Source organism: Stegodyphus dumicola, chromosome 1 (genome assembly GCF_044657685.1).
Source record: "Stegodyphus dumicola isolate Sdum_Otavi_A_Nest chromosome 1, ASM4465768v1".
Classification (NCBI taxonomy): domain Eukaryota; kingdom Metazoa; phylum Arthropoda; class Arachnida; order Araneae; family Eresidae; genus Stegodyphus; species Stegodyphus dumicola.
The window spans coordinates 274,188,690-274,213,490 of record NC_140768.1 but is presented as its reverse complement, the minus strand read 5'-3'; the positions used below and the strand labels follow the sequence as shown (position 1 = coordinate 274,213,490).

The window sequence follows — 24,801 nt, the reverse complement described above, 5'->3', positions numbered from 1 at the left end:
TTAAAATCATTGTACGATATTGCTGTTGAACTGAATTTTATGGTTTAAGTGCGAAGAACATGATATTTAATAAATAAAGGTAACCCACAAAACGTTAAAAAAAACGCCCCTTTGGTCGTATTTAATTTTTTTTTAAAGTTTATTTATTATTATTATTTTTAGCAAAAAGGGCTCCTAGTTCAGAAAGGCTATTAGTCTTAAAACGGCTTTTTGCGTCGAATCATCAAAAGTCAACACTGTACGCAATAAAACAGTTTTATCTCTATCGTGCGAAACTGTTTATTAGAAATTGGAAAGATGTGATATTTTAAATATTTTCTTTTTTTGTTGTCGTTGTTCATAGTTCAAAATTAATAAATCTCCGAAAAGAAAGACACTTTCCTTCAAAATTGCAAACTTTATGAAAATCGGAACACTATAGTTGTCCCAATTGAAGAACATTTACAATTTTAATATTGTAGGCACAAAGGCAAAAGCTGAAGTGCGTAGTTATGGAAGCTGGAAGGATACGAAGAGAAAGGTTTTGGTTTGAGTTAAAAGTTTCAGTTCACAATTATTACGTCATCAACGGTGTGCAGATCATAGAATGATCTAGAAATGACGCAATCCCAAGAAGTTATTACGATTTTTAGGGAGAATTAAAGTTTTGTACTTAGTTTAAATTATAATTTTGAGATACATATTTTTTATCTTACATATCCCCTCCCCCTTCAAAGAGAAAAAGGCTTGGCGACAGAAAAGCCGTTTTTGAAACAACTATTACAGAATTAGCGGGGGAAAAAAAAAAAAAAAAAAAGCAACAGTTAGAAAAAATCATAAAATTTGATATAAATAATTTTTTAAAATAAAAAATCCTGTAGATATCATTTTTAATAATAAATTCAAATTGAAAATTCTACTGAAATTTTTAAGTCCATTTTTATGTAAAACACTGTTAGGAATGTCCTAATTTTTTTTTTTTTCAAGAAATGCTGCAAAAGTTCACAGTTCTGTAAAGTCTTTGCTTAGTCATAATAATAATATTTTACAGTCCGTAGCTTGAAAGTCTTTCATAAAAATTAATGTTGCCAATATAAAACCAAAATTTTCTTTTACAGATTCATGACATTTGAATGAATTGTTTATAAAATAATCCACATTTTGTTAATTGTAAAGCAATGTAAAATGCAATTTAGAACTTAATAAGTAAGTAAAAACATACAGTACAATAGCAGTATAAACTTTGATAAAAGTGAGCAAATCCTCTACAATGCAAATCAGCGTGACAGCTTGCTGATGGCTGTGGGATGCTTAAATACAATTACACATAGAAGCAGTGGCGTAGCGAGGGGGGCAACCAAATGGTCTCCAAACAAGATTTTCATCCTATCACTGTGCTTTTTTTTTTCAGGGGGGGCGGCCTGTTATGCTCGCTGCTCCACTGCATAGAAGCCCCTTAACTTAATAAACGTAACTTAATAAACCCTTAACTTAATAACCTTACTTAATAAACTGGCTTCCAGTATTGTATAATTATCAAAGTTTACATTTATAACTTATGGCCATAAAAATCTTCAAATTAGTTAAATGAAATGAAAAACAAATATACAAAAATTAAAGACATATTAAATTCTACACTGCCCTACAATAATAATATGGATCATATAATTTTTGTGAATATGAAATAAGAAAATAAATTTCAGAATTATATCTGTTTAGGGAAGGCTTTTAAAATCTTTTCAAATATAAAAATTTCAAGCACATCCAGTAACATTGACAAAATCGCCAAAAATTTCAAAACTTATTTTATAATGTTATAAGGTATTGCTCCCACCTTCTTGGCATGCCTTCATGATGTGGTGGTCTACACGCTGAGCGCGTATTTCACAGGTCCGTGGTTTGATTCCCGTCGAAGGCGTTGCATATTTTTCATCTCTCCTGTCCAAAAAATCCCTAATGTCCCTACAGTGGCACCCGAACTAAAAGGGTTTTGGATGACGATTCTCCTCACCCAGGATTTTACGATTGGATACCCCTAAAAACTCCAGTCGCCCTTGAAAAGGGGGAGTATAGAAGGAATTTTCCCCGCCTTCGTGGTGTAGTGGTCTGTTGATTGGGCGCGTATTCCAGAGGTCCGTGGTTCGCCTCCCGGCGAAGGCGTTGCATATTTTTCATCTTGCCTGCTTCCAAAAATACCTTTGGCAGATTAAAAAAAGCCCTAAAAACCTTAACCGGAGCATAAGTACAACATAAACAAATTACTTTTAAAGCAAAAATGCACAATTTACCAACATATAAGAATAAATAATTAAAAAAAAACTGTTTTTACCAAGCCGAGTTCATGATATATATATTTATGTACTTTCAGTGCTGCCGATCGCAACCAAAAAGGGAGGTGCACAACTACATGTTATAGTAGTCGCATATACAAAATTTCAACGTTTTGAGGCTACTCGTCTTTGAGTTATATGAAATACATACATATATACGTACGCACGCACGTATGTACGTACAGACGTCACAAAAAAAAATCTCTTGTAAACCCATTTTTCAATCTATTTTGGAAAAAAGAGACCTTTATTCAGTCCATATGTGCAGATATAAAAAAAATGCATTACGCAAAAAAAAAAAAAAAAAAAAAAAAAAAAAAATCAATCAGGTAGATTCGAGAGCGGTCAAAATGGATATTTTCGTTGAAATTTAGTACCCCAAAATTTTTCGCGATTTACAATGCTTCCTTTACTTCATACAAGAACGTAAGTGGAGAAACTGGAGGGGGGTGTAGCATTACGTTTCTGTTTTGTCAAAGGAAAATTTCATGAACTGATACTGTTGCCATGCGACAGAATTAGAATTAACGGAAAACATGCAGTATTGATGTGATGTCATTTCCGGTATAGAAGATATCCTAAAAAAGTTAAATTCGGAAATTGACATATTTTATGACGTTATTTGCGCTGAAATAACCAGCAGAAAACAACTCAATCGGAGAAGGATCCTGGACTATGATGTCACTTCTGCCGTATAAGCATGTGTGAAATATCCAAGGAGCTTCTTGGAAATATCTGAACTTCCGAAGGGGGTGGCTGTGACATCACTTTCCCTGACAGTAAGAAAACAACTCAACTGTCCCGATTATTAGTATGCTCCCATTCTCAGAGTATTACTAGTATGCTCCCATTCTCAGAGTGGTGTAAGAAAATATTTTCATTATTTTAAAACCAATATTTTACCTAAATAAAATTTTAGAAGAGCGTATTTTTTTTACACGATTTTTTGGTTTGGGGATCCAGCATTATTTTACACCTTTCATTTTGATCAAAATAATTTAAAACGACCTTTTTTGTGAATGTCTATTTGAATTCAGTTCTTGAAAAATATTCTGACTGAAGGAAATATTCTTCGAATTTACATTAATAACAAAGATGCCGCTTTCATAATCACCTTTTTTCGAAGTGCTTTAAGATTGTACTAAAATACATAATTTGCGAAGTTCTCAAAACATAGATTTATCCTTATGTTAAGTCAGTGAGAGTATTTCAGTCTTGAAATATGAAAAAATTGCTTAGAACGTCGGAGAAATGCAACTGATTCAGTTGTGCAAACGAAAAGCCTGTATCATTAAAAGGTGACAGCTAACAAAATCTATTAAATAAACATATTATGTTCTTTTACTTTTTCATGTGGAGTTTTCGTGATGAATTGATAATGTATGATGGTTCTTAACCGCTTGCCTGATTATCCCGAGTTATTTCGTGTTCGTATATATTTGCAGTTAATTATTATCCCGAGAAAACTCGGGCGAAGCAGAATAATTTATGTACATTTGTTAGTACGATTTCTTTTATCACGGTTTTACTCGGTTTGGAGGAAATGAAAGGAAATATTCAGCTTTGATTGGCAGTTTGCCAAATTTTGTTGGTTGCGCGGTTCTTTTGGAGGGACTGGTCGCGTGTTTCCCTATTGTATAGTATACGTTGGCTTGTGGATTAGTAATGTATAAAGAAGGATGCATGCGTTGGAAAAAAATAAAATAATGGCGATGATGGAAGATAGCGAAAGCGATAATTTTTCAGATAGTGATTATGAAAAGGTGGGAAAAAAAAAATCAAATCCAACGATACAGTGTACTCAGTGCTCCCGTGAAAGAGATTCCAGGGGTAAGCCAGTAAGAAAAGAGACCAGATACCACTGTAGAACGTCAGATATCACTCTGTGTTGTCCATTGCTTCAAAAACTAGTAAACTAATATTAAAAATAAATGCTTTTACACCTTCAAAAAATTAAAAATTCAACTTAAAACCTACATATTTTGATTTGTTTGGTTTTGTTGTATTTAATAATCAAATAAAAAAATGTGATGATTTTTGCAATTTTTTTCAAAAAAATTTGTAAGGAAAGCGGTTAAAGGATAATTTACTTGATATGTAAGATAAATTACTTTATGTCTGAAGTAAATTATCATAGATTTTGATTTGATTTGTTGGGGGGCAGAGAGTATTACTTATACTGGATTTGGTACCGCTAAATCAGCCTAATAAATCAATCATATACGCATTTTTTTTTCCTGCTTTAATGCAGAGTGATCGTATTTTTTGTGTCACCGCCAAGTATTAAGAGCATTAAACACTGGCAGTTCAGCGTGTTCCTAAATCCTGGCGAACGGGCTGGCTGCGTGGTAGTTTTCATCGTTTCCTCCGTGTGCAACCTTAAGGCAGTTTCCCTTTGAAACTGTTCCATAAAGACATTCCTTCTTGTAGACAGATGGTTGTAGTTTGCTTTGCCACAATCGATTCCAATCTTTATGATGTTAGAAATGTCTGTAGTTCAATTTTTATGTTTTATATTTCTTGCTGCATTATATTATCAACTGAGATCTCTTATAGTTCTTTTAGCATACAATATCAATTGATTTTTTAAACTATTGCGTTGCTTAACAAACGGCGATTTAAAAATGATAGATGTTGTAGTTGGTATTTTTGTCTTTATTATTAGTTAGTTATTTTTATGTTTCAAATTTTGGGGTAAATTTCTTATTAATGTATTAAAATAAGCTGTTTACGAAAACGTGTGCTTCTTATAACTTATGTAAACACTAGTTCTAGATTGTTTATAATATTATTATATTATAAAATTATAATATTATTACATAAATTATAATATTTTGTTTATATTATAATTTATGTACATTTAGTTCATAAATTTAATAAATATTTACATTATTAATGTAATTAATAGAAAGATATCCTATTTTGTGCTGCGGTTCACAATAATCGTTTACTTACATTTATGATGCATGAATTTAATATTTAATAGTTTTTGTAAAAAAATGATTCCTCGTTGCTTTTGTGTCATATTATTAAATAAAATATTCTCCTCTAAAGTAAACTTTTAATTTGTAATTCATTGAAAGTCAATTGTTATCAAGAAGAAATAAATATATTTCTCATTTTATTATTTTATGCATTTAGCCCGTGTGCCTAGTCCGCAGCTTGCAGCTAAAAGACCTGTAACGTCTTCCTATCGATCATTTTGGGGGCGCCCGAAATCGCGTTTAAATGTCGGCCACCAACTGTTCACGTGTCAGCGACCGCTCGGAAGAAAGGTATTGTTGCTGCTGTTTTCCCTTGCGAATTATAGTGCTTGCTTTTCAGACAAGTCATATTCTGGATCGAATGAAGGATATTGTTATTTTTTGTGTTTAATTCTCGTTTACGTTTCTGGTTTTTGGATTTAGTTACCACGCCCTTCTGGAAAAGCACGCTTTCAAGTTGGGCATTTCGTCTGAACAGTCGTGTAGCCAAGATAGCGATAAACCAAGTCATATGGTAAACCAAGCTCCATTTTTTTTGGGCAATTTGCCAAGTCTCGCTTTCTCTGTTCTGTTTGATTTCGAATGCATTGTAGTGATGCGCGTATACGTAGTAGTCATGGAAAAGAGCGCGTGATTGTGAACAAACGTTTGATGCGACCTACCTTTCGCTAGAATGAAGGTTCGCGAAGAAAAGTCGGCTTGTTTTTAATATCTGTTAATAAACTGTGAGAGTAGGTTTTTATTAACCACTAAAAATGTATATTAGTTTGTTTGATATTTGGAGACGGTTTTTAGTAAACTTGGGATTTTTACCTCCTGGGCGGCAAGGGAATACTTTAAAAGGACCTCAGATTTACCAAACAAGGTATTTTTATTTGCATATATTTTTCGTATATTATTCTCATTTTAGAGCATTTTCAAACGCGTACTTTAATATTAGATCTAGAATTAAGGACTTCCAGATTTCCTTAATGTGCTTTTGATAATATGAAGACGAATAACTTAATTTGTTCAATTGATAGATATTTTAGATCACACACAGTATTTATTGAAGGAGGGGAGAAGGTTATACTGGGGATATTTATTTTTCTAGGTAAACTAGTAAACGTAAATAGTATATATTTTCAATAAAGTGCTCTAAAAAAAACTTAAAGAAATATTTGGAAATGAAATTTGATTATACTCAACGTAGACCAAATTGTTATTGATATAATTGCTTTGTTTGTTGTACAAATATTTCAGTCACAATATGTAAACTTTGCAATTAAACTAAAAGTGTAATTATACAGTTTTTTTGAATTCTTCAGTTTCTTGAATCTAATTGCTAAAAATGGTCATTAAAAGTTTTCATTGCTTTATTGTCAGATTTTCACACACGTTTTAGGGAAAGAAAACTAATGCCAAGTAGCTGCATCAGACAAAATGCTTATTTATCGTAAGGAAATCTAGTTGGGAAAACCATTTTCAGAGATAACTTTCTCTCTCATTGATGCATTTAATTGCTTTCGAGAAACATGAAGTTTATTTTTTTAAATATAATTTCACAATTATATTTGAAATATTTGATTACAGTTTTATGAAATTTTCACATGAATTAACATTTCTGTAGTAATTTTGTATCTTATTATATCATTAAAGGGAAAAAAATGTTTTCGAAAGTTTTGTTGTATTTAAAAACTAGCTTTAAGAATAATTTGTGTTAGGAAGCTTCAGGTAGTGGATACTTTTACTGAATTAATGACTTTAAAAATCAGAAGGGATGTGAAAGAACAGTCTTGTTTTTTAGTTAATTAAATTTAAAAATGAAGTCGATTAAGAAAGTATGCATATGAAGCATCTTTAAAATTGCCTTAGGCTGTTGTTAAGAGCTTCCGTCTGGCACTGGGATTCAAAGCATTTGATTCCTTTTTCTTTTTTTGTTTCTTTTTTAATTTTATACAAAGTGAAAATTAAGGCTGCGAATTGGTAGGGAGAGAGTCTTGCACGAGGCCATCAGGAATTCTAAATGAAAATAAGTAAATACAGCAGTGAATATTAAGTAATAAATAGTAAGAGTTATATTAATGATAAATAAAATAAATAGTAAATTTAATATCATGAAAATTAAAGAAAATTGAAGGAAATTAAATAAATCGTGGGGAAAACGTAGTTGCCCCACGATTACCAAGTACACATTGTTTGAACTGTAATTTTTAGAATAATTCCATTGTTTGAAAAATAAATGTTTTGGATAAAACTATTGCTTAAATTTGATTTCTAGTGGATCTAAAGACCTTAGTAGAAATGATATAGACCATAGATAGTCTATGCCTTTTGTATATTAATATGCATGTCTTCCCAACTGCTAAAGTTTCCTCTTATATTTCATTGTTTTTAGAAAAAGACATTCAGTAGCTAATATCAGTGTCAGTTTTACTAATTGTTAAAAATAATGCTACTTGTGTAAATGAATATGTTTCACAACAAAATAAGCTCGTTTCTGTCAGAAGTTGAGGTTATACCCATCAAATAATCTTTCTTTTACAGGTTCTGAAAAGTCTTTCAAATTTTTATGCTGTAAGAGATTATAGAAATCTTTAAAAAAGGGAAGGAATTGGAATGAAAGAAATCTCTGCTCCTACTCCCTCAAAAAGGATACAGTGTACATAAATTACATCTGCAAGGCTATATTTTTAAGCCTTGCAAATGCTAATTTGTGAATTAATTACATTAAAGATAACAATTAACTGCTGTCAAAAATTATTTTTTGTCAAAGATTTTCTGAATTGAAGTAATTTACAACCACATCGCTGCAGAGAGCAAAAAATACATATATGTTATTTAATTTTTTCAACTAGAACTGCTCTTCAAATGAAGTTATCAGTTAGGACAATTATTGGTTAAGTGTTAGCTAAAATTCAAATTAGCATATACATGTAGTTAGAAATATTTTGATTTAAAAGGGAGAATGATAATACAAGACTTGCACTGGGCTGTGAGTTATATCTGTTGAGTAGGAGCTACGGAGCAAATGCTGATGCTTGAGGAGGTAAATGTTTCTACTCTTACTGGAGTTTCACTAAAACTGAAAATATTTTCATTCTAGTAAATTAATAATCAAATCAAATTAAAGGGGCTTTTACTCCCTTGGTCATAACTTTGTAAAGGTCTAAATTAGCCAAATGTATTTCTAAAGACAAAAAATCTGATTAGTATATTTGTAGTTTGTTGTGGACTGAAATCCCAACAAATTGACTGGTTGCCTAAAAGGAATTTTTATTTTTTATTTTTCCTATGTACAACTTGAATATGAGCCAATTTTTCTGTGAAAATTCCCATGAAGCTGCGACCACTGTCTGATGCTCTTCAATTTTTATTCGGGTAGGATAATTTTTGTTTAGCAGCAGAACAACAGGAATTATTACCTTAAATTTTAATAAATTATCAATTATCACTATTCAGTCACTTCTCTTTAAGAAATAAAAAGAAATTTTAGTTTCACTATTTGTAATTAGTACTGAAATATTAGTAACATAGTCAAACATCACTTTGAGAAATAAAATGATCACATGTTCAAAAGTCACTGTGATAAGAGTAGTAGTCATATGATATCAAAAATGTCACTGTTATCAGGTTAATATAATCATTCTTCTGATTTTAATAATTAAGAACTCTTTTTAAAATTATATTTTTATTTTATGCATTTGATGTATTTTTCATAGATTAAATTAAGGATAGATTAACTACTTTTTTTCTGTTTAGCTTATTTGTAGCCTTTTAAATTCATATTTTTTACATAAAATTTCTAATTAAAGAAAATTATAAAAGTATGAGCTTTTCTGTTGTATGTGTTAGATGAACGAATGAAGAGAATAATAGAACTTCTGTCAGATTCCACAGTTAATTTTCTTTACGAAATCAGTTGTGAAGACTAAAAGTGTGAACTTAGATCCCCAGGTAATGTAAATGTAGTTATCAGAAATGGCTGTTTTTGATTCATTAAAATGCATATCAGTTTTGAGTAATTAAATGTGAGTGAAACTAAATTACTCATTTATGTTAATATCAAATTTTTTGGATTAAAAGGTTACAAAGTCTGTTAGGCTGTTAGAAGTACAAAGCATGAAAAATCAGTGTAGCCCTTGCTGAGATTCAAACTCTGAATTTTCTGATGCTAGCTGCACATACTGCCACAAAGGCATGCAATGGTAAAGGCAGATAAAATGTTCCCCCCCCCTTTTTTTTTTAAGTGCGATTGAGGAGACGTAGTTGCCAAATCCAGTTAATGATGAATTTGTTCACCACATTTTGGTTGGATGCCACTTGTAGAACTATTTAATATTTTTTGAGTGAGAAAAGTAAGGAAAATTAGCTGTGCCATTTGCTGGGATTTAAATTTCTGATCGTTTTATTGCTAGCTGAATGTGCTACCAGTTACATCAAGAGAGCATGTATATAGAAGGCAGAAATTCTTTAAAAACTATTCCATTGTACGATAATATCTCAATTATCGATCTCAGTCAATTTGTGGTACTGGCTCACATGCAACAGAAGTCACATGATAAAATATCATTATTTGTTTTTTAGAGTCAGGACCTGTATGCAGGCACAGGAACCCATGTAACAAGATGGACGCTTTCCAAAAGACAGAATGAGAGAGGGTTGTTTGCCAGGAGACCGGCTGTTTGCGTCCCGCTCACGTCTATGGACACGAGAGTCCGATTAGCATGGTGCAGGCAGCATAGTGATTGGAGTATGGAAAAATGGGCGACCATTCTATTCACTGACGAGTCCCGTTTTAGTCTAAACACCGTTTCTCGCCGTACTTTCATATGGAGAAAGAGCCAAGGACCTGCTACCTACCTGTCTGTGAAATCAACAATTATGGAGGTGTAATGGTCTGGGCAGGCATCATGTTGGATGGGGGCACACCTCTCTACGTCTTTGACAGAGGCTCAGTGACTGGTGAGAGGTATAGGGATGAGGTCTTGGAGCCCTATGTTCGCCTTCTGGGGTGCAGTGGGTCCCAAGTTCATCGTACAGGACGAGAATGTGAGGCCACATAGAGCTCTTCAAGTCGACGAATTTCTCGAGAGCAAGGATATTTGCCAGGTGGATTGGCTAGTCAGGTGTCCAAACCTCAACTCTATAGAGCATGTGTGGGACGTGCTGGGAAGGGCAATTGTAACTGGCAACCTTCCGAGAACTATCCAGGAACTGAAAACAGCGTTGCTGAATGAGTGGGACCAATTGCCACAGCCTTTGATAAAACTGCCTTATTTCCAGTATGACATCACGCTACGAGACCTGTATGGCTTTAAGAGGGGACCATACCCCCTATTAACCCATTTCTTTTGCATCTTCTGCAACTGCTGTTTCAGACCTTCAGACTCCCATGAGCGTTACACACGAATATTTGTGCCTATTATAATTGTTGAATGTTTTTTTATTTGTATTATATCAACCATGTTCACACCAAATTTTATTAAAATCTGTCCAGTAGTTCTGGAGATTGTAGATCAAATATGAAAATTCTCTTAATTTCTTTGCAAAGTGTAGATAACATCTGCATAAGAATGAAATCTATTCAATTTTCTTTTGCTTGTCTTTATGGTTTCAACCTAGTGGGTTAATATTTCTGTTATAATCAGAAGAAAGAATAATGAGAAAAATTTGATCAGAAAAGGTTACTTGTTTTTACTTAATATTCATTGTAATCTGTTAAATGTTTCTTTGTTTCAGAAATAATTTAAAAACTTTATAGATTTTAATCAAAATGAAAATTATTAAAAAATATGGAGAGATCCTTATAAAATAAAGAATGACAAATAAATGTGGGATTGATTCCAAGAGATGGAGCATGATGCAGAGATGACAAAAATGACATAATTTGAGACTTGAGGTTCCTACATTTCATTGGGTTTTGAAGAACTATCCTGTTCAGTTGCCAGCAAATCAAAAAGGCCCCATTATCTTAAAGATACAAAAATATCTGTGTTTAATGCAACAGCAAGGGAGCTCAGATGGCTACAAGCACCTTTTTAAAATTCCTTCAGAAGTTTGAGGGTTTTTTTTTTTTTTTTTTTTTTTTTTTGTATTGCTCTTTCTCCTAACCTTGTGGTACTCATTTATGTGAAAATGCTATTTTCCAATGCTTATTGTATAAACAAGCATCAGTTGATAAATTTGGGGACTATTCACTGTGCTCATTAATTACTGTATTTCCCCTTTATAATACACTTCCATGCATAAGGCACACCTTGATTTTGGGACTCGAAAATCATAAAATAATAATTATTTAGTTTAATGGACTGGTTTTTATTAGCCTCCTGGATTACATGATTAGAAGATATTATGAAATTTTGCCATGTCCAGAAAGGGTTGCCGCTGTCATGCTATGCCACTAGTGCTTAATATTAAATTTTTATTTGTTTCAGTGTGTAGTTTTGTTTACATTTTGTTCTTTTATAGTTGTTAAATGTAAGGCTTATTTAAGTAAAATGAATAAATAGTCAAAAAGTCTATTTTCACTCAGAACTGAAACTGCCATGGATAGTAGCTCTGATTTAACATCCACGGCAAGCATTTTCAAAGAATCAAGTTGAGATGGCATGAAGCTATTACTGTGGTTAGAGATAGGTTAACTGGTAGTAGTACGAAAATTATAAACAGTGGTTCTGCTTAAAAGGGGAAAAAAAAAAAAGTATTCTGATAAATGTTTTAAACATTGTACTCAAATCTTATTAAGTAGCACACTTTTCTGAAAGCATTTAAGTTTGTAACCCTTCCATTATAACAGTCATTGTACTGATTGATCCCAACAAATGTGAAAAGGCTGACTATTCAGTCAATGATAAAAGAAGAAAAATGTTACTGCTTGTTGTCTTTTTAAAGTCGTAATTAAAATTTTGAGGTCTATGAATTATATGAATTTTAATTTGCTAGAGATCCTGGTTAAATTTAGATTATTTTTCTTTTTCTTTTGGGCTTTTCAGTTGTCAAGTGGATAAGATTGCTGAACATTCATTGTTTGACCTGGCTTCATATCCTAATGAATGGGCATTTTTATGCTTCTCTCCCCTCCCCATGTGAACATCATCAACATGAGCATGTTTCTATTAGCAAGGTCCTCTACAAAGGCATCCTTATTCTTATGCAGATAGCTGTTGCTTTCACTTTACTGAAACTGTTGCTTCACTGCTTTCACTTTCATTTTTCTTATCATGCTCAAAGCTGTAATAGACCTATATATCATCAAAAGTTTCAAATTTTCTTTATATTAAAAGTGTTATGTGTGTTAAATATACCTGAAATTTTTGTGTAAGCTTTTTATTCTACAAGTAATACCATATGTACTAGAAAATCAGGTACCCTTGAATGTAATACCATTCTTGCATTTTAGAATAATTTCTAAGAAATGAAAATAAAAGTGTGTATTTGGTAAGGGCATGGTTTGCATTAGAATGTAATTGTTTCTGATTGAAAAGAAACGTAACCTACCCAATTAAACACATTTTCTATAGCATGGGGGGATTATAGAAAATTATAATTACATTATTACCTGTTTTTCGGGCATCGAGTAGCCAGTATAGTGGATGGAGGCCTTAATTGAAATTGCTTATACATGCCTACTATATTTAGCAATAGTTATGCCGTTTATAAATATGGTAATTTTTGTAATATAATTATTCTGTACAGTATTATAATTAACTCCTTCTTTTCATTCTGCAATTTTATTTATTAAGATGCTTGTTTATGTGACCATATCGAATATTAAAACAAAAATATAGTAAAAAATTGAGCTCATTTCAGACTAAGCACGGAACATTAAAGAAAGATTCATTGTTTTTTTATAACCATGTGTTATGAATGCAAACTGAGGTAATGAAATGAAAGGTAATGAATGCAAACTGAGGTAATGAAATGAAAGGTAATGAATGCAAACTGAGGAAAGCCCTTGGAAGAAATAAATGTTCTTTTCTTTTCAGTTAGGGCCACCAGAAACGTAGAGATGGATAAGTGCAACAGTACTTTGCATAGTTTGTGTAATAGATTCGTGGTGCTAAATAGATGTAAGAAATAATTGGCTGTGTGTGTCTTTTTAAAAGAAATCTATTTTCATAATTCATTTTATCATTTATTTTAAAGGAGAATCTCCTGCCAGACGGATCGGAGGTACTTCACCCCTCTTTTTTCCTTCTTCCAACCTCGAAGATTTTCGCCTTGACAGCATTTTAAATACCTCCATATCTAAAAGGTACTAACACTTATAAACATCTAGACTATCCTTAGGATTTGAATTGCGTGCTCAAAGCATGTTGCTCAAAGTTATGGCAGCATGTTGCCCTACCGCCATGCCCCCGGGCGGCTTTTGCACTCATTAATTAGTGTTATTACTACGTTAAAATAGAGTTAAAATTTAATTGTCACAAATGGACTTAATCTGTAGATTTGCGTATCAAAAACTGATGAACTAATTAATTCAGCATTAACGTTCAAAAACTGATGAACTAATTAATTCAGCATTAACGTTCAAAAACATCCCAATGCTTACTCATGTGCGACGTAGCTTACATATTAACCTTTTGACTGCTAACTGCCGTAAGTTGAAGCGCTTCGCCTAAGCAGCGTGCGCCGAAGAATGACTGACCAAATAAACAAAATTTCATTTTTTTCCCCTCGTTGCTAAGAACGAACGGGTATGATGTTTCTCCGAGTGTTGACGATGTGTATGTGCGAGTGTGTGTATGATAGAAATAATTTCCGAATAAGAGCAGTAAACAGTCAAAAGCCTTCGGCGAGCGCATTTGCGTCCGGTTTTTGCTAGAGGCATATATGCGTCCATAGCAGTCTTCTTCTTGAAGCTTGGCTTCCCCTTGGCGCCTTATGCTTCAACTCATATATAATGTTATTTACATGCTAAACCCACAAGGAGGGAATGCGTCCTTGTGGGTTTAGCATGTAAATAACATTATATATGAGTTGAAGCATAAGGCGCCAAAGGGAAGCCAAGCTTCAAGAAGGAGACTGGGTCTAAAGAATTCATAAGTGCTGTAATTGATGACGAATTTGCCTAGGAAATAATATCTCCAAGGTTTCTTATTACAATGATTTAAAAGATCAGCTAAGAGGTCAATATTGCTAATTTTTATCTTCCTGAGCATAATATTTCTGGCACTATCGTACTTTCCTTCAATGAATAAGTGCATGTTCTGTACTGTCAATCATATGAATCACAAAATGGCGAATTCGCTCTACGATACCTGTACGACAGTTGGTTCGTGTCCAACATTTGAAATCTTATGTTACTGATTACTACTTACATTTTCCTATCGATGTTTAATCAATCCTTTACTCACAATGAACATTGCAGTAGCTGAATCTGCAGCCGGTGTGAGAAGTCCGCCAGCAGTCGACTTGCTTTTCCTTAATAGCATTCTCGATGAAATTACACGCATCCTCTGCTGAAAGGTCCCGCGAGTTTTTCATATTTCTTCTTTTCGCAACTTTATCCGCTCTTTCATTGAACCCTATACCTTTATGGCCAGGAACCCAGATGACAGTGAGGTGATGGAAAGCCTTAATCCGCTCGAAGTGCTTAAGGATGAGAGAGTTGGATCTCTTATGAACACAGCTCAACGTGCTGACTACAGATTTGCTATCTGTAAGGATAGCAACCTTTTCGTTAGGATTCATTTTCTCAAGAAGCTTACAAAGGGCCCAAGCCTCAGCTGAAAAGATGGAGCTTCTGCTGTCTATGCGCTGGCTGACAATCACCGCGGTTCGATCTACAGCCGCAATACATACTCTTGTGTAAGACTGGAAAGTGTCTGCAGCGTAGAGCTGAAAACCTTGATTCACGTAATCATTAATAATGCAGCGGAAATATTGCTGTATCTGAGAGATTTTTGTTCTGGAACTCATACTCATTTATTTTGAAACAACACTTTACTTCTTCAAAAAAATTTAGCTCATTGTTAAAAGTAATACACTTGCTGAAATCTAGATCGAGATTGCTTAGCTTGTCTTTAACACACTGGCTAATGGGCTTACGTATTTTGCTCCACTTGTACTTGCATCTTAGCAAACAATTTTCAGACTTTCCGCAATGGGAGAGGCTGCTGACAGAGCAATATTCTTTATTAGGAATTGCGGTGATGCATCTTATCTAAGGTGAAAACCCCTGCTTCAAACATATAATAACGGGAGAGGGGTGCTGATAGGCGCCCTTATAGCCAGTCTTAAAGCATGATTGTAAACAATTTCAAGCTTTTTCTTATTTTGTTGAAAGGTAGACATGAGTAGACAGCTACCATATTCTATTCTTCCTATTATTGTAGCATTTGCAATATTAAAGAGATCCACTTTTCTGGCCACCTGGGCTCGCAATGAATTTAAATGCATTCAGCAATCTTTCCAGTTTCGGCACTATTTTATTTACATGGACGTTCCAACTCGGTTTACTATCAAACCACATGCCCAGAATTTTAATGTGATCTTCCGTAGGGATGCTAACACCATCAAGCTTCAGTAGATTCTCTTCACTACTCTTAGTCTCATCGAAAACAATCGATTTACTTTTCTCTGGGGAAATACATAAGTTCCACTCTTTACCCCATCTATGCACTTTAAACAGCGCTCGCTGCAAATTACTGACTACCCTGTGGAACAAGACATCTGCACTGTAGAGGAATATGTCGCCCGCATACACGTAGCAGTCGACATCAGCCGAAATAATTTCATAGATATCGTGCATGAAGATTGTGAAGAAAATAGGAGACAAAATGCAGCCCTGAGGGACACTGCAGGTAAGCTCATAGCTTCTTGAAAGGACCCCTCTCCACTTTACACTGATTGTTCTCTGTTTCAAGAAATTAGCAATCCACAGGATACTATTCCCTTTAACACCGAATTGCGTGATTTTATAGAGCAGGCCATCATGCCAAACTGAATGAAATGGAGCTTTAAGATGAAGGGCTACGAACTGAACAACTTTCCTTTGCTTCGTGTGGTGAAAGATGCTACTGAACAATTTATTAAGCAGGACCAGGCAATTTCTATTCGGAATAAAGCCGTAATGCATGTTTGAGAGTCTTTTACTTTGCTGGATCCTCGGAGGTAATCTATTGAGAATCATCTTTTCCATCACTTTAGCAAGAATTTGCGTTAAAGAAATTGGTCTGTAACTGGAAACCAGCGCACTGTCGCTCCCCAGGTTTCAAAAAAAGGAATAACAATAGCTTCTTTCCAATTCTCTGGGATCGGAGCCGAATTCCATGAATTCTTGCAGGCCTCAAGGAGCGCTTGCTTGCAATCATCAAATGAAACTGTAATAGCATATCTGGTGAGGTCATCTTGTCCCGGAGCAGTGTTTCTGAGACTTTATCGAGTTCTGAACATGAGAAGGGGTTATTAATACGGCTACTCTCTTCGTCACTAAAATCCAGGGGAATGAATTTTTGAATAGTGAATCTTGAATAATACTTAGCAAACACTACGCTCTGCTCTTTTGCAGACCAGGTGTGGCCGTCCTGGTACTTTAAGATATTATTCGAGAACTGGATCTGACTTTTTTCTATTTTGGATATTTTTAACTATCCTAAATAAATTGCCATCCTTTCTGGTATGACTACAATTTTTTTTCCAATACAGCCGTCTCTTGATTTTAATGACCCTCTTAAGGTAAGCGTTCCATTTCTTGTAAGAGATCCAGATGATCCAGAGATCCAGATCTTGAAAGATGAGCTTAAGCGAGTCTAAAGCATTTCTTTTTCTGACCAAGAATGAAGTTACGTTACGTGTCCCACCACGGACTGTTTTTGGGTTGAATCGCAATTTTTTTTTAGGTTTTCTTTTTTCTTGGCGCTCAAGATGCAATTGATATTTTCCAGGTTTCTTTCTTCTGGGTGCAAAGCCCTGATTATGTAACTGCTTTCTGTAGCGAACTTCTTCCAATCACAGTGAGCAATTATTTTCTGATTGGCAGCAGCAGAGGCGTTGTTATCACTTATGAGCCTAATTTTTATAGGGTAGTGGTGACTGCTAAAGGGATCAGGAGAAACTTCCCATTTCAAATTGACCATAAAGCTCGGCTGAGCACAAAGCGATGTCAATGCAGGATTCGATTCTTCCGGGACTTACATGGGTGGGCTTCCCAGTGTTTAAAATACAAAGGTTATTGTTGTTACACCACTCCAAAAGCACTGTACCCCCTGCTAACAGCCTGCTTGACCCCCAAGCCGGGTTGTGACAGTCGAAGTCTCCTAAGACAATAAACTTGCCGGGCAATGTAGCCAGAACTTTATCCCACTCTTTCACGCTGAACTGGGAAGGTAGACGTTGGTCACTGAAATATCGGAACTATTTACTCGAAGATCAACTCTCATACTTTCTCCTCCCGCTAAATCAGAACAGCTATTGTACAAATAAGCTTGTCCATTGTTTCTTGATGGCAATCATTAGCTCTCCCCCCGTCTTGGTAAGAGCTTAATCTATCTTTGCGAAAAATAACTTTATCAGGTAAGCAAAAATCGTCTAAGTTAAAGCCAAGTCTCCTGGATAATTAAAACATCACAGAAAAATTATTTCCTGCTAATGATAAAGTTTCTTTTGTTAGAGATGCTTCTTGCATTCCATGAACAAAACGTAGGTCTCATCGAACTAGATGAGGAAAGGAAACAAAGAGAGAAGCAGGGAAAGGGGAAAAAAAAAAAAAAAAAAAAACTTAAAAAACTCTTTTTATGAATAAAATCACAGTTTCTAACTTTGGCCAGACTGTTTTGGTTTACTCATGTCGTGCTTGCTTTGAATACAGGCTTCCCTTGTTATAGATTCTGATTTAGAATGGGGCTTCTTACTAATTCTATTTCGGTAATATGCTCATCCAAGTACTGCTGACTGTCGGGTTTAAGAGCTCTTTTCCCAATATGCTTATCCCTAGTGTATTCTAATATCTCGCTCAACTTTGTATCGAGCTTGTTAAACATGCAATCATATTTTTGATCCAACCCTGCTAAGATTTTTTTCGAAATATTCAGCCTGTTGTTTTAACGTTCTTTCAAAAGATCCTTGCAACGCAGTTATTATTGGAATTGTGACTTTCAGAAAATCTTCCTTTGCAAGACTTGACACCTGAGTTCCTGCCACCTTCGCATAAGAATTTTTATTTGCTACAGCCTGCCTTGCTTCTACTGCGGGAACATGATGGTCAGCACTATATTTGAGAATATTGCCCTTTTCGATGTATTTGGGGCAATTCTTCGAGGATGCTTCATGTGAGTTGCTGCACAACGCGCACTTGATCTGCACACTCTGGCACTGTGCCCTGCTGTTATTTTTGCTACATCTTACTAATCCTCTACAGCTTTTAATCCCGTCACCAAACCTCAGACATTGAGGACATTGCCTTGGATTATCGTAGAATCTTGTGATCCTATGTCTTCTCAGCCATACTTTTACATGTTCTGGCAAGTGGTGTCCTGCAATAGTAACGAGTACTCTTTCAGAGGGTTTCTTGTTACTGTCTGAGCTTTTGGCCATAAATCTTCTTAAATTTAATACTTTAATATCGTTATTATGATTCAGCTCATTAGCTAGCTCCGAGAGCTCGACTTCTACTGGAATGGCCGACAGAAGAAATTTTCTTCTCAGTTCAGTCATGGCAAGCATCGGGGAGACCTTTACGTTATGCAATTCAGATATGTTTAATTTGCCACGCACATTCAGCTACGGAGGTATTTATCAGAAGCCTTTCATCTCTTATAATTTTAATGAAGTCAATATTTTTAACTAAAGCCATTTTGCTGGATATTTCATCTTTCAAAATTTTAGAATTGTTTACGTTAATATTTTTCTCGGTAAAAGTATAGTTTAGGGTACCCCTTGGCGATTTTTGGCGGTACATGGATACCGATTTTGTGCAATTCTTTGATTCGTTATTGTGGCTTGCGAAGCTGCGATTTTTGCGCAAAAAATCGTCGCTACACAAAGCCAAAGTAACAAGTTCAAACAATTGCACAAACTCGGTATCCATGTACACATCGACTTATTTTCACTTAACCCCCCCCCCCCCGAATTGCACAAAAATGGCATTGCGCACTCCTTTGACTTTATCCATGTACACGTCGACCCATTTTCACTTTAAAAAAAAATCCCCGAATTGCACAAAAATGGCATTGCGCACTCTTTTAACTTTATCCATGTACACGTCGACCTATTTTCACTTTAAAAAAATCTCAGAATTGCACAAACTTGCATTGCACACTTTTACTTTGTCCATGTACACATCGATATATTTTCACTTAAAAAGTCAAAGGAGCACCAAATTCTACAACATAGGCAAACAAAAAATACATAATCTCAATAAAATACATTTTAAACCAAACAATAAAATAACGTAAAAAAGGAAAAACATGTTATACATTTAAGCACTACCTAAAGCAAATATTCATTTACCATGATTTTCGAGTTCGCTTCGTACACCCAGAGCCACGTAAAAATCAAAATATCAATCGTACTCAAATGACTTTTTTCAAACCAGGTACTCTTTCTGATCGAACGCTTCACATAGTGACCATCTGAACATTTTTTCCTACAAACCCATTCAAATCCATCTAAACGGTTTTAACACACACCACAAAAACGCTTACAAAACATCCCATGATTCAAAATTTTCCAGAATCATGCACCCGATTACGTCACAATAGGGTTTCCATAACATTCAACCAGTCAGGCTACCATAAATGAAACAACAACTTGGCGATAAATCAAACAGCAACTTCGCCATAATACAAGGGGTACCTTAAAATCTATTCTACCCATTTTTCTCTATACCTTTAAGAAAGAGAGTGTAATTTCTTACTCCTTTCTCATGACAAATTTTTAATAGACGTTCTAACGATATGGGCGGTTTATACTGAAAGGCCGGGCTAGACCCGTTCACAGAGTTCCACTCCATCTTTCTTCATCACAATTTGCGTGTAAGCGCAAAATAAAAAGGAAAATTCTCCTACCTGTATCTTCTAAACACCAAATCAGGAGAACAAAATAATCTGTATTTAACTTCACTTAAAGCGCAAACTAATCACCACAATACAGGAAGAAACTCCGTACTTTAACACGTTGCACTTCGCATGAGTAAACAAACGTGAGTCGAAGAATTCACCACACAGCTTCGCGTCCTTCCTCAACACACTCCCACCACAATGTTCGTCCATAGCAGTCAAAGGGTTAAAGACAGTAGCTATGATCGCACTGCACTGAGCTACAGTTAAGAGTGGTGTCTTTCAGAAGCATTGTACTAATAAGACATTGAGCTCTGGCCTTTGTAAGCACTGTTGCCAAACCGAGATAAAAATCAACATGGAACATTTCACCTCGTCAGTACTCTTCCTTTCGTCTCCACCAGTAGCCGTCAGCTCAAGAATGAATGGCTTCGAGCATAGACAGACACATATACATATATAACGGGGTATCCCTCAAGAAATAAAGATGCGTATCCGAATGGCATTGATTTAAAGTGGCATGAAAAGAGACTGGCAGCATAAAGGGGTAGGGATCATTTAAAGTAATTTGGTGTTTTAATGCTTTTGGTTTGCTCACTTAAAATTGAGTTCTGAATTTTCACCCAGTCTGTAATGAATCCGGACTGATAAAAACCTGCCTATGCGAAGTATTGCTGTATAAGCTCTGGTTAGTATGTGCAGGGAGGGAGAATCTAGATTGTATTATTCGTTGATGATGTTTATTTGACTTTTTTCAATTTTAGATATTGCAAAATACTTTCTGCTAATAACAGTATGTGCTGTGTACTTAAATTATACACAGAATTATATGATCATGTATTTAAAAAGATTGATCGTTTTTGTACTTTTTAAATTGATTTTTTTTAACAAAGGAAGTTCTTTCCCTATTTTTTATTTATTTCAAATTATTACACTTTGTTAGATTAAAGATTCTGCTATTTATTTCATTATTAATCTTATGGTTCCCAAGTATTTTGCAGCTTAAAGTTCGATGAGAGTTTGCTACTAATTATTCCTCTAGTTTACATTTCCTAAGCAGTATTCGGTATTTTACGTTATGGATGCCTGTTTTAATAACTGGAGTGGTATGATTAATACCAATGCAATATGGCATATTTTTTAGGTGGTTTAAAACGTATACCTACACATGTTGCATAATAAAAGTGCCAGCTCAGATTAAGAATTATCGTAGGCCCCTTAGACATGAAAAGTGTTATTACACGTGATAGTAAATTACTCTGTCTTTTGGTTAATGATAGTGTTAAGCTACGACGTGGTTTATATATATATACTCTAAAATATATTTAATTGCATATCACTTCTAGGAAAGTAAAATAACCGAAATTTGAAAATTCGTAACTGGACGTTTGGCCATAGAATTACGTAAATTATTTGTGACAATCGATTGTTTTAAATTCATTGAAAAGGTTGAATAAAATTTGTGCACGTTATCAGAAAAATTGTTTATGTATGTGAACACGCATTATTCCATACACGATAGAATCGACTGCTTTGGGGATGAAATATTTAGGGAAGTTACAGACAGCGTTGATGTTGATCATGAAGAGTGACGAAATCTCACCGACTGATAATTGTGTCGTGATTGGTGCTCATATGACTGTCACAGATTCCGATAAAAATCTTGTTTCTAAACCAGAAATGAGTTAAGTTCTTCCAGCGACTGGCCCCCTTCGCCCAGTCTTTATCGGCTGATTAAGATAAATTTACAGAACACGATTTTCTAGTGTATCAAGTCTTGATCTGTTGTAAAGTTCGACTTAACCATGCATAATTTACTAATGTTCATTTAGTGAAATTTTTTACGCTTTATAAATTCCGTGCCCCCTTTCTTTTTTTTTAAGAAATCCATGATAGAAATTAAGAACTTTGAAGTCGTGTTTGTATCTCTAATTCATATGAAAATAAAATTCTATTGATGCTTGAGATTTGAACATAGTAGCATTTTTAGTAATATTCAGTCCTTTTCTGTTAAACAGTAAAAAAGTGTTTTTTTTTTTTTTTTTTTAAATCTAAAAAAATTTCGAGAAATTGTATTCCTAACTTGGTCAAATCGATGATTTCTACTGAACTGCACTCAGAGAGAACCTAAAAATGTGTTAAGCTGATAATCCCCCCTTTTTCTTAAAAAAAATAAAGTAGAGAAATCGATTATAGAATTGAAAATAACTTATTCATTTGAAATCATCAGACACCAGAGCATTTTGCGGCATAAGGGATAATAGGCGGAAGTTTCGGCAAAGTTCCGCGGTTTAAGTCTCTGAAGTTATAATTTAAGAGTTTTAGACTTTGGTAATGTTCGTAAACATCTCTCATCTACCAGATGTGATGAATCACGCGCATATCAGCATCACGTGGGAGAAGAGCTGTTGGTTGGTAATGTATGAAAGATGAATCTTGACAGTATCATTCTTTGAGCTAACTTTCTGATTTTGAGCAATTAAAAACTTAAAATTGTTGCTTAAGGTTTTTGATTAAAATGTCAATGGAAGCATATTTATCGCAAGACTTGCGCAGAAGGCATCATTAAATGAATTTTCTTCAAATAAAGGTAAAATAACCTAAGAACTACTAAGAAGAGTAACTCCCAACGTTTTTTGCTAAATGCTGTTAAGCAGCAGTCGACTTCAGTAATCAGTTGAAATAATTTGTTACTTTGAATTTTAATTTAATTTTCTTCCTTAATTCGAAGAGATACTAAATAGGCTTTTGTGAACTTTTTCTTTTCAGATGGCATAAACTTTTGTAATTCTGGAAAAATTGGTGAGGTCATACATTCGTGTCAGCGATTGTAATAATCTTCCGATATAATAGGTGCATTCACAGATTCGTTTTTCTTCTTTAAATAAAACTCTTCGAGTTATTTTTGCCACATTCTGTGCAGGATGCGAACAACCCGTATTAATCATAAATGAGCATGTTCATTGAATAGGTCTTCAGTACACTGAGCCTAGGGTCTCAAGTTTAAGGGCCTACAGATTATCCTGTAATACAACCTGATGTTACTTTTCCCTCATAGAAACGAGAAAAATGTCCCTTGAAAAATTCTTAGTTTAGGGTGTTAATCTGCATAAAAAGTAATAAATATACAGTTTTTGATGCATCGTTATAATAAATTTATAGTAGAAGAAGCAGTTTGTTTTTATTCTTACGCCTGGCTATATTCCCACTATTGTGAATTTTTAGATTTTGACCGTTGACATTATTATTTTTGTGGGGGGTCTCTGCATAAAGGTATCGTCTTTATGATAAGTCAGTAGAAATGGTAACTCAATAGAAATTCCAATTTTTGTGCTTTTGAATGTCATCTCGATATATTTCTTATCGAATAGTAATCGAAATGTCTTATCAGAGTTCGTATCAGTTGTTTAAATTAAGCTGCAAGAATGCTTTTTGCCAGTTAAAACTGAAAATGAATTTTCGAACTTCAGTTAGTGAACGGAACTTGGTTGGTTTCTTTCCCTTGTCCCTGAATACGAGTCGGTTTCTTTTAACAAGTGTAGCGGCCGAGCGGTAAAGTCGCTGGACACTGGTAGTTCGGTCCGAGGTTCGAATCCCGCAAACGGGCTGGCTGCATGGGCGTTTTTGTGGTTTTCCCCATGTGTAACGTGTATACGAGCCAGTTTCCCTTAGAAAGGTCTCCACGAAGCCATCCCTTTCCTTAGGCAGATAGCCCTAGTGTGCTTTGCCGTAATTAAATAAACCAAACCTAAATCATCTTTTAACAAGTGATTCGCGAAAGCTTTGCCTAAGCAGATCGTCCATGTGTGCTTTTGCTGTATTTAGGTCATTAATTGACGAACGCAAAGAGGTATAACTGAGATTTTAGCGTACTTATTTTTATTTAGAATTATAAAAACATTTTTTCTTTTTAAATTATGATTTCTGTTAGAAAAGTAGTTGATAAACTCTTGCTCCTGTGTTTAAAAAAAAGTCGCGGAGAATGCTGGAGAAGTGTTTTGTGTGAGATGTAAAAAGTCATTACGTAATTTACTTTCGAAGCAACATCTAGCGCTCCCGACGTTCCTAAAAGCATTGATATGAATTTTCTTTTGGTATTTGGTATATTATCTTTTGGTATTTGCTAGAGACTGACTCGCGTTATTTTGAATAGTATGGACTCTCTGAAAACCTTAACCCCATAGAACCATTTTCATAAAATAGAACAGTAGGAAAATGCGATAGTGCAAAAGATGATTAATTCTGTTTCCAACGCCTACTACATGGATCTCCTGGATGAACGTCTTATCTTCCTTCTTTTGAGAGTACGCTAACGCCCGCCTCCTGAATGGTTAAATTTAATTAACGCAAGTGTGCCGCACGTTACTTGAGTCTTCACCAAGCTAAGAACATGCACCCCCCCGTCGTCAACCAACGGTCGAGCACTAATGTTACTGAACAAGCTCGATTCCGTGGTTCGGAATCTGGCGAACTTGGGCTGGCTGCATCGGCGTTCTTGTAGTTTACCTCATGTGTAACTTGTATACG

General features: G+C 34.6%; 1 protein-coding gene across 3 annotated transcripts in view; it reads left to right on the top strand.

The window, feature by feature from the left end:
• The window catches only part of LOC118190867 (folliculin-interacting protein 2-like), a 214,283-nt gene that overhangs the window by 92,301 nt on the left and 97,181 nt on the right, over positions 1-24,801 (top strand). Inside the window, exon 1 of one of the 3 annotated variants that reach the window (XM_085807045.1) lies at positions 5,865-6,158. The exons of 1 other annotated variant lie outside the window; for it this stretch is intronic. In XM_085807045.1, the coding sequence (XP_085663171.1) occupies positions 6,049-6,158 (110 nt within the window). In that variant the 5' untranslated portion in view covers positions 5,865-6,048. Of the gene's footprint in view, positions 1-5,864; positions 6,159-24,801 lie in introns of those variants that run through there. One more of the 3 variants, XM_085807058.1, reaches the window with a different exon arrangement.